This window comes from Danio rerio, chromosome 10, assembly GCF_049306965.1.
Source record: "Danio rerio strain Tuebingen ecotype United States chromosome 10, GRCz12tu, whole genome shotgun sequence".
In the NCBI taxonomy this organism is placed as follows: domain Eukaryota; kingdom Metazoa; phylum Chordata; class Actinopteri; order Cypriniformes; family Danionidae; genus Danio; species Danio rerio.
The window spans coordinates 6,710,001-6,722,930 of record NC_133185.1 but is presented as its reverse complement, the minus strand read 5'-3'; the positions used below and the strand labels follow the sequence as shown (position 1 = coordinate 6,722,930).

The following is a 12,930-nucleotide window of genomic DNA, read 5'->3' as shown; positions in this document are numbered from 1 at the left end:
GCTGCTCTCTGGTCTAGGGTCATAAATTTAAGATGTAACCAGGGCTTTACATTAACTTTTTTGATCACCAGCCACTGTGGCTAGTAGATTTCCAACATTACTAGCCACTTGCCATTTTCACTAGCCACAATCTTGTTATTTAGAAAATATATTTTATATAAATAAATGTGACTTTGACATGCTAATATGACTTGATTTAGTTGTGTTGTCCCAGATCAGCAGTTACTACACACAAATGGTTGGTTAATCTAATATTAAAGAAATGTTATTGTAAAGGATGATAATTAAACTATATTAACAAAAATAACTGTAAGCAAAAGAAAGCAGGTGAAAACATACCACGAGTGATAATGAAAGGATGATCACGTGCCTGAGAACAATTAAAACAAAAGCAGTGACTGCTGCTGTTGCTTACAAATTTATATATTTTTCAATCTTGAGCTCTTAAAAGCAGCAGGACTGTGGGTACACGAGCATCGTTTTTTGTCTAGTCTTTTTCAAATAGAACCGATCGCAAGTAAACGGAAAAAAGCGCAAGTAAACGGGAGCGCGCATGACATCACCTGTGCGCGCGAGTAATAATCCTCTCATACGGTATTCACCTGCTTTGTCTCGCGCGAACACAGTTATTGTTTTCAGTCGTGCTGTTTCTCGATTCTAAGATTACAATTGCACGTATATTGGGCCATCCTTATTGTCGAACCCTGCTTTAAGAAAACTACAATGTAAAAATTATTTCCAACCTGCCAAAGTGGCTAGTGGGAGCGGCTGTCTTACCCGCCAAAGCTGCAATCCACCCGCATTTGGTGGGTTGGCGGGTGTTAATGTAAAGCCCTGGATGTAACCATTTGAAGCAAGGGGGTAGGTTTGACATCAGTGGGGACGGGCGAATCCAAGTGCCCGCAGGCTGTAGTTTTTCTGACAAATTGTTTCAAATGAAAGTGGACATGCTACTATGCTATTAGGAGAACTGGCAGGGATCTTATTTATACCTTTACATATAGCTGTTTATTTACATCTGAACGCAGCTACAACCTCTCAGATAACAGCAGAGAAAGGCACAGCCAATCACAATGTTCATATGTGTTTGGGGGCGGTACGACTTGAGGAGAGAACATGATTAAACCAAGCGACAACCTCCCGCTCTCCCTCGTAAAAGCAAATACGGAAGTGACTGAAACTGCAATTCATTAAAATTCCGCTATTCCTGGCTCCATATTCACCTTATTCTCCGCCGACGAGCGGGCGCTGCTATTTGAATCTTTTTGGCTGGAGACTTCCGGTCTCATTCACTTCCATTCATTTTTTGACGTTAAAAACTGCTCGTTACGCTGCTTAATGTTGCAATTTGATATTTTCTTATTATATTATTCTACTTGGTCTGTATAGTCATGCAAACATTTGTTTGTAGAGCAAGTAGTTCGACCATTTTCTGCCGTTTATTATTCCTAGTCATTTCTCCCATAGGCGACTGAATCGGAAGTTCTAAGACAATCGCGAAAACAGGCGCACTTCCGCATTTTAGAATAAGGGCAAATTTCTATCGATCCCACTGTTAAAATTGCCAACTTTACAGCAGAAAAAAAGATGTTTACAGCCTGGTACAAAGGACGATTTTGGTTCATTTAGCTAATATTACCCTTCATAACAACTGTGAGGGGGGTGAATTTTTTTATAACTCATCCGTTTCCTTTATATTAGGTTTTATTGAGTCTGCATAATTAAGGGCGTGGCCACTAGAGTGACAGCTAGGTCTCGCTGGTCACCGTCACTTCATCTCAGCTGATTCCGGCTGATTAGCCGCTGAACTCGGCATACACATCGTATTTTTGTTTTGTTTTATGTGGCTTAGCACAGTCAGTTGCCTTTTGCAATTATTTCCTGTGTGCACTTAATTGTGCTCACAAACCATTCACGTGGCCTCCATTTCCCAGGTGAGTGAATTTATACACTTTTCTGCCATCTCTATAAAACTATTTGTCTTATTTAAGATCATTTATCACTTATAATGTTCTTTGGAGCTGTAATGCACTCCAGAATATGACAGAAAACAAAAAGCAAGTTAATAATATTGACCTTATTTTTTTTATATATATTTTAGCCAAACTAAAAGCAATAGGACTTTCTATAGAAGTCAAATATAATGGAAAACACTTTGAAAAATGTCCTTGCTCTGTTAAACTTCACTTGGGAAATATCTGAAAAAGAATGAACATTTCACAAGAGAGCTAATAACTTTGTCCTCAACTATACTGTACAAATGTCAGTCATGAGCATTTGAAAAGCTCATATATCAAGCGTAATGTAAAACTGCGGTGTGGTACCTTCTGGGCGGCCGTGCGGAGCTCAGCCAGAGCACTGGCCAGGTTTTTAGCGCACTGACTGAGCTGCATGGCAGACGCCTGGTCACTGATGGTTGGAACTGTAGCTTTGGCTGCGGTCACCATTTTGGCTCCGGGCTGACAAAAAGAACAGACATCATGAGCTCAAATCAAGGATATTTGTTCTTTGTAACAGGAGGCAATGATCTAAAGAACCTGCAGGAAGTTCTGGCTAGCTCCGATGAGGGCGAGTTGAGCGCTGGGGCTGTCAGGTTGAGCCTGGCTGCTCCTCAGACCCTGAACCAGCTGTGGGATCTGATCCGCCACCACCTGCACAAACCAAACCAACAATCACAAACAGACCAACACTTGTGGGATTCAACACTTAATACACAAATACACTTCATTAATGAACATCACCTACATGCTATATAACTAACGGTTGTCTATTTTTAAATAGAATACCTTTAACAGTTAAAAGCTATTAGCTAATGAGATTCCACCCGGAATCTGCATGCGCAGAATTGCGCAGATTTTCTGCAGATTTTTAGCCCATCATTAATTCTGTTTATTTACTTGAGTTAATGTGTGTAAATCTATATTTATTCAGTTTATTTTTTTTTTAGATTAGATTCAACTTTATTGTCATTACACATGTACAAGTACAATGCAATGAAATGCAGTACAATGCAACGAAATGCAGTTTAATTACTTACATTAATTACAGTAATATTATTGACTAATATGAAAATGTTCATCTGATGTATGTACAATGCAGTTTGTACAGTAATATTTTCAGTCTTTTACTAGATATATTATATGACAAATTTGCTTTGTTTACCAAATAAAGTGAATCTAATTTGATTTGCATTTTAAAAATTAAATAAAAGTTACAAAGATATTATTTTTTATTTCATATATTAAGGTTTTAGTTATGATACTCCCAAAATAATTTCGCAGAAATCTGCAGATTTTTACCAATTATCTGAATAACCTCAGCTTTTTTTATTTAGATTGTAATGCAGTAATGTGCGCCTTTTGTAAAACTGTTTTGAAACAATACTTATTGTCAAAAGATACAATTTTACTTGAATTAAATTGAACCTGTAGGGTAACACAGGGTAAGATGCCAACCTTTTCTTTATTCATTTTTTTCTCTTAACCACAGATGGTGCAAAATCTCATCTTAACACTTTTGATGAATGGCTTTGCTATTTTTTATGTAGTGTCTGCTGAAATCTTTTATAAGATTTAGGACTACACAATTGTACAGTTGACTGATCAAATGGCAAACTGTGATACAGTATGTGGCATTTTAATATGATGATCAAAGGTTTTTTATGTATTTATTATGAAGGATTTATGAGCAGATTTGTGTTTGTGGAGAAAAATGTTAAAAGTTTTTTTTTTTTTTTTTTTTTTTTTTTTTAATAAAAAGGTAGGAATTAGACTCTTGGGGCAAGATGGCCATCCAGAAAGTTTTTAATTAATGTATATTTTAGATGTAATTAGTCGGGTAGTAATTTAATAGAAATTCCCTTATTTATGTAATAAAACATAAAATAAAATGACATAAAATAAAACAAAATAAAATAAAAAAAGGAAATTTCAATTACATTACTAACCAAATTATTCAGTTTAAAGATATATTCATCAAAAACCTTTCTGGCTGGCCATCTTGCCCCAAGAGTCTAAAAAAAATATTATTTTTTATTTTTCTCCAAAAATATAAAAACACAAAAGGGCTTTTCAGCACGAATCTTTTTAAATTATCATGTTTAAATTTAATAATTTGGGTAGTAATGTAATTATTTCCTAAATGTAATAACATTTCCTAAATTAATTAAATTGCTAATTCATATAATAAAAAGCATAAATTAATTTAATTCAATTAGCTGTGTGAAAACATCAAATTAAAATCTAAAATTTAAATTTAAAATATTAAATAGTTAACTTAGGCTTTACATTAAATTACTGGCTATCTGTGTAAAACCAACTATTTAATCAAATTTTAATAATAGTAATTGTGCACAGTTAAATTAAATTAAATTAAATTAAATTAAATTAAATTAAATTAAATTAAATTAAATTAAATTAAATTAAATTAAATTAAATTAAAATGCCTAACTGTGTGAAATCATCATATTTCAGCTGTAGGTTTTACATTAAATCACACTTAAAACATACACTACCTGTCAAATGTTTGGGGTCAGTAAACTCAGAAATGAAGGTACACAAGCTGTCACTGGGGTGCTACCTTTTCAAAAGGTGCACATTTGTACTTGAAGGGTTCATATTGGTAGCTCAAAAGTATAAAATATTAATATAAGAGTGAAATATTAGTAAAATATTAGTACCTTAAAATTTTTAAAAGAAACACTTTTGTACTTTTTAGATACTATTAGGTACCCTTGAGGTATTAATATGGACGTTTTAGGTACAAATTGATTTTTGAGTGAGTAGGAATTTTAAATGTTTTAAAATAAACTTCTGCTCACCAAAGCTGCATTTATTTAATCGAAAATACAGTACACACTGTGAAATTGTGAAATGTTATTGCAGTATGAAATAACTTTTCAAAAGTAGTTTATAATTGAATTAAATAATTTATTCCAGTGATTTTAAAGATGAATTTTCAGCTTCTCTAACTCTAATATTAATTATTTTTATTAACAATAATAATAATGGTAATAGAAATAAAAGCAATAATGACTGGAGTAATAATTTAATTTGAAACTACATACAATAAGAAAGCAGTTATTTAGTTATTTAATGAAATAATTTTTTACATTTATTAAATGCCTCCTTGATGATCAGAATAATAGAATCATAAGACTCTGCAAGAAGAAATAAATGCTGTGATTGATCAAAAATAACCGCTCATCAGTTTGATCCACAGAATAACGCTTATGTTTCATTCCTGTTTACAAAAGTTATTTCTATTGGTGAGGCAATCACAAACACATGACTTATATGTGAACTTGTTGTAACCCTCCAGGAACAGGAAGTAGGTGTTGCCATGATGCCCACCTTGCAGCTCTGTACGAGTTGTTGCTGGGCCGCAGGGTTCTTGTTGGATGAAGCTGCATGTTGAGCGGCTGCTATGGTCTGAGTGGCGGCTGCTGCGGCTTGTTTCGCTGCATTCTGATAAAACAGATAAAACACAAAGAGTTTTTCATTACAAAGACACTTAACAAGTCTCTTTGATTTAAAAGCCAATGCACTTGTTGGCCATATTTGCCACATGTCCGGGCTGTTTTGCATGTGTATAAACAACTTTTATATACACCAATGTGGAAACACTAAAATCTCTTGCCAAACTCAAATCTGGATAACATATTTCAGAGCAGCATTAAAAAATGACTCAAAATGACCCATTATTACGTTTAGAATTACATTTTAAACAGGGGTGTCCAAACTCGGTCCTGGAGGGCTGGTGTCCTAGAGGGTTTAGCCCCAACCCTAATCAAACACACCTAAACCAGCTAATCAAGCTCTAACTACATATACTAGAAACTCCCTGGCTGGTGTGTTGAAGCAAGTTGGAGCTAATTTCAGCAGGACACCGGCCTTCCAGGACCAAGTTTGGACACCCCTGTTTTAAGCCTGGTTTATACTTCTGCGTCAAGTGACCGGCGTAACTCACGGCGCATGCAACGCGCGCAGCTGTGCATTAATACTTTTGCACGCTGTCTCTGTTGGTCTGCACTAACACTTCCGAAACGCTAGTTGGCAGTGAGGTGTAAATGTTTCTCTGTGTCGAGTTTCTTCGCTTCTGTTTTGCTTTTCCTAAACAACTTCCTGGTTGTACAAGTGACTCAAACTCGCTCATTTTAAGGCAGGAACCGGCGGACGTGCAACAACTTTAACCATGAGGTAAACACAAAACAAAACTTTCCATCCGGAGCTTCTTCACGGGACTCCACACTTGTAAACAACTGCTCGCGCCATTCGTGCGGCTCTCGGTCCCGCCCAGACTCGTCAGCGCTACCAAGCTGACCAATCACAGAGCTTGCGCTACGCGTCGTTGCGACGTGTAGTTACATTTTTTGAGAGGTGCACGTCAGTGACGCCGACGGCCACGGTGAAGGGCTATGCGTCAGCGCTGTAGCATACGCTGGCGTTTGACGCAGAAGTATAAATCAGCCTTTAGGCGTATGATTCAATATGTTGTTATAATTCTTAATATATTGTGATGTTGTTTATCGACTGCACATGCTTTTGTTAAATCAATCGGTTTTCAATAATTCTACTTATATATACAGCGTATATGCAGAAATCCTAAAGGTAATTTTGAATACCTTTTTAAGACTTTTAAAGACCTTCTCAGCATATTTAAAGACCTCATTGCCACTTTAAATTCTAGTCAGTATCAAACCAGTAACTTAATATGGAGCCCAACCATGCAACAAAACTCAGATAAGCTTGGAAGAAACAAAGCTTGAAAGAATAAACTATGCAGTTGTTTAAGCAGTTTAAACTTGTTTTTCTCCAACCAGGAGTACACAAATAAAAAATGTTCCCATTTTTGCCGTCTGTTTCGCTCTATGGTTTCGCTACATGTGGAGAGTGTCTCATCACCTTCCCACGTTTGACGTAAATTACGTGACATCACCCGGACTGAGGAGCTTGGCCAGACACGCACCGGTTCAAACCAATCGAGCATGCCGTTGTTAATATTAGGAGAAAAATAAATATATTCATGCTTATTTGGAGTCAAACAACGCATAAACAAAAATTAAGAACTCGTAAAAACGTAATTAAGACTTTAATACCTTTTAAGTTTAATTTTCTCATAATTGATTTAGCAACTTTTAATACTTTTTATAACCCCGCGGACACCCTGATATAAAACAAAATATTTAATAGTGGAATTCATGAAGAAAAACTGCATCACCCCTTATGCTACAAAGAAAAGAAAGTCTACCAATCAGAATGTCACAATGAGCAATTCATGACAAAATATTTATATATATTAATATCATAATGTAATTAATAATTAATACATTAAATATATTTAGCTCTGCCCACTCCCATAAAGCACAGCTGAATCCTCTCGAGTATATGTACATTATTTTCAACCAACTTTAAATATTTTGTTTTGCAAATTTTACAGCTTAAAAGTTAATCCGTTAGGTTTTTATAATTTTTTAATCCATTCAACTGATCTCCGGTCTGTCGAAGCACTTTAAGCTTAGCATGAATCATTGAATTGTATTAGACCATTAGCATCTCCATCAAAATAATAATAATAATAATAATAAATTATATATATATAATTTCCAAGTCGTCTTGGTTTCCAAAGATTTGATCGCTGCCATTATTGAGGCACCATCAATCATGCTTGTTTCGTCTTTGGCCAACTCAGAGGACCCATTAGAGCTCGTCAAATCAGTCTTTTTTTTGACGTGGGGCTTTAACATCGAGGCAAAAAGTTCAGAAATAGTCCACAAAACAAATTAGCAGCTGCAACAATAAACTTGGAGTAGGTTGTAACTATGTATTTAGAAAATTTAAGAATTAGTTTGCAGAGCTCCCGACTTTGCAACTTCACATGGCGGATGCTAAACCGGAAATCAAGCTTTCAAAAAAAAAATAAAATAAACAATATCCTGCTTAATAATAATAATAATCATCATCATCATCATAATCATTAATTTTATTATTAAAGTAGGATTTTTTTTCATTTCCTAATAAATAACTAATATTAAATTTAATTTATTAATACATAGCCTCATAATTCATTTATATTATTTATATAGGATATTAGTACATGTTAGCTTTTGTAACTGAACTGTATGTTAAACACAGGCCCTACATGTGCCGTTTACATATATTTCGGTTAATATAGAAAACAAGTGCATGTTTTTAGCAAAACTAATATTGGATTGTTTAAGTGTGTGTGCATGTAAAACAATATAATTTGCACAAAGAAATGATGGGGTTCTTCTCTAAAGAAGTAGTTACTCCACCCCGTTTAGAGCATCATTATGGGCGTTTCACGTTATAACTAACGTAGTTCAAACGACGGATCTGCGACAGAGAAACTACGAGTTTTGGCAAACACTCGTTAATACATCGTTCTTGTCCCAAACGATGCATCGTACTATGATAGTTCAGTCGCGAGTTACGTCGTTGTTTGGGAAACACACCTCAGAGTAGTGACAGTTCTAGTTCATTATTACGATCTCAGATGTTGCTATGTACTTTAAACAGTTGTTATGGCATAGTGATTGCCTAAAATAAATGTAAGACGCTGCCTATGATCTCTAGCTGGTAGTTGCTAGGCATCATTACAGCTAGGCTATTCCTGCATTGCTTTGGTCTTCTGGAAAGTTACTCAAGTATTTTGGCTGGCTACTACTAAAGTCTTCTGGCAAGCTGCTGATAAGACAAGCAGCCAGTTAGACAGATAAAGGGACAAAAAGAGATATCATGAAAACTAAAACTGTAATTCTTCAGAGGTGCACACTCTGTTCTTCTCACTGCAGAAAATGCGCATGCTGAAACAGAGAAACGGGTTCTTGGGGTTTGCGAAAGCTGCTGTCTAATAGTTCTTCATTCTGACAGGCTGCAACAAGTTGGTTGTGAAAGAGCACCTCTGAGCTATACATACTGCAGTCTGTGCAAACATGATCAGTGGTTTTCGCTGTAGCCTTTGGGAGGGTTTAAATGAATGAGCAGTAAAACAGTATATCACTTTACCCAAATAGGGAAGTAAAGAGATGTTATAGTTGGCAACACTTTGAGAATTCATCTCAGTGCAGGCGATTATTTTAAAAGAGAGTGTGACCTCAGAGAAACATGTCATCACATCTTCATGCTCATGAAGGTTTGGCCTGAGGCAGTTTGGGGTTTTACCAAAATAAGTTCGCATTTAGTTGCATTTGCTCTTTTTAAACTCTAAATTAAACTGAATTTTCAGGCTTAAGAATGTGGGTTGGTTTTAATCGGATTTCGTTGCCGGATTTTGTACTACATCGCCTTACTGCCTAATGACTACAGCCCCATTGACACCCTGTGCCAATGCATTGAGGAACATTAATTGATTAACAGTTAGATGAGCTAAAACTTTCTTCAGTTGAACAAAGTAAAAACTGAAGTCTTCTCTGGAGGTTCTCAAGGAGAATGCGTACCTTGTCTCTAAGGTTCTAACAACAAAAAATAAGATTAAGAATCTTGGTGTGACTCTGGAGTGAGATCTGAGTTTCAATAGTCATATCAAAGCAGTTTGTAAATCAGCATACTATAATCTCAAAAGCATTGCAAGAATCAGATGCTTTGTTTACAGTTAAGACTTAGAGAAACTTGTTCATGCTTTTATCAGCAGCAGGGTGGATTACTGTAACGCCTCCTCACTGGCCTTCCCAGAAAGACAGTCAGACAGTTGCAGCTCATCCAGAATGCTGCGGCCAGGATTCTGACCAGAACCAGGAAATCAGAGCACATCACACCTGTCCTCAGGTCTCTACACTGGCTCCCAGTTACATTGACAATAATACTAACAATGAATTACATTTCTCATTATCATGCTGCCTTAAATGTGCTTGAATGTGAGTTATCTGCGATAAAAAGTCAGACTATTACAAAATGAAAAATAAATGTATGGTTTACATCAAACAAAAATTAAGCATTGCAGTAAGAAATGGTTATTTTGCATTAATGTTTTTATACGCATCTTAATTTAATAAATGATATTTCTGCTACAAAACAAACAAAAGATTATAATAAATCATTCAATTTAAGGCTGAAATCAGTGAAATGATCAGTGATTAAATAGAAAAATAATATACATCTCAAGAAAGAATGGAAAAAAGGAAGAAAAAAGTCTGACTTCTATCACTCTTTATAAGGTTTGCTTTCGGTTTGTGTCATTTTAAATGCTCAGTCTAGTTATGCTCTGATTTACAGTTTTCTGTGTTTGTGGAAAAAACAGGCAAGTCAGCCGACCAGGCCAGAGCAGGATTCTCACGATGACCACCAACGCAATACCGCTCTTTGTTATAAGCCGCAGATTCAGTTTAAACTCAGTAAAGGCGAGCTTCTTTGGCGATGATGTGCGCTAGATTTTACATTTATAGCAGACATTTGCGCTAAACACGCAGTGAATAATAAAGCATCGAGATTCGGGCACCTTCTCGGCTGGCGGATCAACATTCACCACATAATCGCTGTCATCGGTACTCACTCTTCCCTCGTTTGCGTTTTACGCATTCCCCCACACGAGCTCCCTGTCATCTGACAGCGAAAGCCTTCAGTGACTGACAGCTGATATGAGCTAATATAGCGCCGATACAATCGTCTTCTTGCAGACGTGGCTATAAGCCTCGCGGCTGTTGCCAACTACAGGCCTAGGCCAGTCTTTAAATCTTGCTTCCTCCAGCCTGAGGTCTGAAAACTTGCATTTCCCCATGTTTTAATTTAATTACTAATTTAATTACACAAGAGCGCTCAGGTCCTACTCTCAATATATAAATAAATCCACGTGAAATTTAAAATAAAGGCCTACACTTGACACAATTTAAAAATTTATCTAAAAAACTGGGTTCGGAAATTTAATACAGGGGTGTCCAAACTACGGCCCGCGGGCCATCTGCGGCCCGCAATCAGTTTTGTGGCGGCCCGCGAGGCTTTTTAGAAATTTTAATAGAATCTGACCCGCTATTCAAAAATGAACGTAATTATGACACGCCTTCAATTAGGCAGCAGTTCCTGTAATGAAGCAAAACAAACCGAACAAACTGAAGGAAACATAATTGATAATCACGTTTTGGCGAGCATTGGCACAAGCAAGAAAAAGGAAAATTAACAGTGAGTGCAGGAAATTTTAGTCACGTTGGGGCAAAGAATATTTCTTCACAGAGGTCAGTGGGAAATGTATCTGTTTAATTTGCCAGGTATCAGTTGCAGTAATGAAGGAATATAATATTAAAAGACATTATGAAACAAAACATCAGGCCTTCAGCTTTTACACTGGTGCCGAACGAGATCAAAAAGTAAAAAAATTAGCAGCTGCCCTATCATCTCAACAACAGCAGTTTTTCATGCTAAGTGCAAAAAAAATTCTACGCTGGCTAGTTATGCACGGGAAACCCTTCACTGTCTGAAGGAGAATTTATATAGGAGTGTCTGATGAGTGTTGCAACTGTAATTTGCCTAGAGAAGATTCAAGATTTTAAAAACGTAAGTCTTTCTAGAAACACAGTTGAAATAATTAAAATAATTCCATATTACACACACACACACACATACACACATATACATATATATGTGTATATACATATATACATATATATATATATATATATATATATATATATATATATATATATATATATATATATATACATAYATATATATATATATATATATATATATATATATATATATATATATATATATATATATATATATATATATATACACACATATATATATATATATATATATATATATACACATATATATATATATATATATATATATATATATATATACACACATATATATATATATATATATATATATATATATACACATATATATATATATATATATATATATATATATATATACACACATATATATATATATATATATATATATATATATACACATATATATATATATATATATATATATATATATATATATATATATATATATATATATATATATATATATATATATATATATATATATATATGCATGCGTGTCTGTGTGATGTATGTAAAATTTGCCCCGGGACAACGTTTTTTTTTTTTTTTTTTTTTTTTTTGCATCTGGCCCTCGCCCCAGAAAGTTTGGACACCCCTGATTTAATACCTTGTCAGAGTACGTTTATGACTTTTTAATATTTTTTAATGGCCTTAATTTTGGCTTATTTTATTTACTAATAATAAAAACCTTTTACAACCCCGCGGACACCCTGAGAATAGAGTTTAAAGTATTACTACTTGTCTATAAATCACTAAATAGCCTAGGACCTCAATACATAACAGATATGATGACCAATTTCAAACCTAACAGACCACTCAGATCTTTAGAATCATATAAACTAGAAATTCCAAGGGCGCAGTCAAAGCAGTCCTCACCTCCAGTTTGTTGACGAGTCTCTTTTTAATGGCGTTCTGTGCTGCAGCATTGGTGGCCATGCGCAGTCCCTCTGCAGCTTCACGCAACTTCTGCTGCTGCTCCTCGCTGTCTGGATTAGCAGCTGCACCCTGCCGGAACGCATTAAACAACCATTAAACTCACAGATTATTAGTATGAAAGCACACGCTGAGGTGTCTTCTGTCCCACCTTCGCAGCTTCCACCATGCGGGCAGTAGCGTCAGCCAGGAGTTTGGCTGCAGAGAGGAGTTTGCGAGAGTTCTCCAGGTCAGATTCTCCCTCTGCGTCCGCCTTGATAGCGTTGACCAGGTCTGAGGTGGCCTGAGCAAGGATCCGCGCCTGACGCACCATCTCCCCTGAACACAGAAGGACAGGAACATATCTATGAGTTTGGTGTATGCGGACGTCAAAACCAAAAGAGCTTTTCATTGTGGATTTGACAGAACATTTGCACATTCTTACTGTGCACTAAACCATTTGCACTGATATTTTCCAG

At 35.6% G+C, this 12,930-nt stretch overlaps 1 protein-coding gene across 5 annotated transcripts in view; it reads right to left on the bottom strand.

Moving 5' to 3' along the window:
* The window catches only part of tln1 (talin 1), a 207,001-nt gene that overhangs the window by 85,062 nt on the left and 109,009 nt on the right, over positions 1-12,930 (bottom strand). For all 5 annotated transcript variants that reach the window (XR_012385895.1, XR_012385896.1, XM_005155499.6 and 2 more), the window contains 5 exon segments: positions 12,624-12,790; positions 12,416-12,544; positions 5,352-5,465; positions 2,538-2,651; positions 2,325-2,459 (listed from right to left, as the gene is read on the bottom strand). Coding sequence is in view for 3 of the 5 variants with exons in the window: in XM_005155499.6 (XP_005155556.2) it covers positions 2,325-2,459; positions 2,538-2,651; positions 5,352-5,465; positions 12,416-12,544; positions 12,624-12,790 (659 nt within the window). In the remaining 2 variants the exon portion in view is untranslated.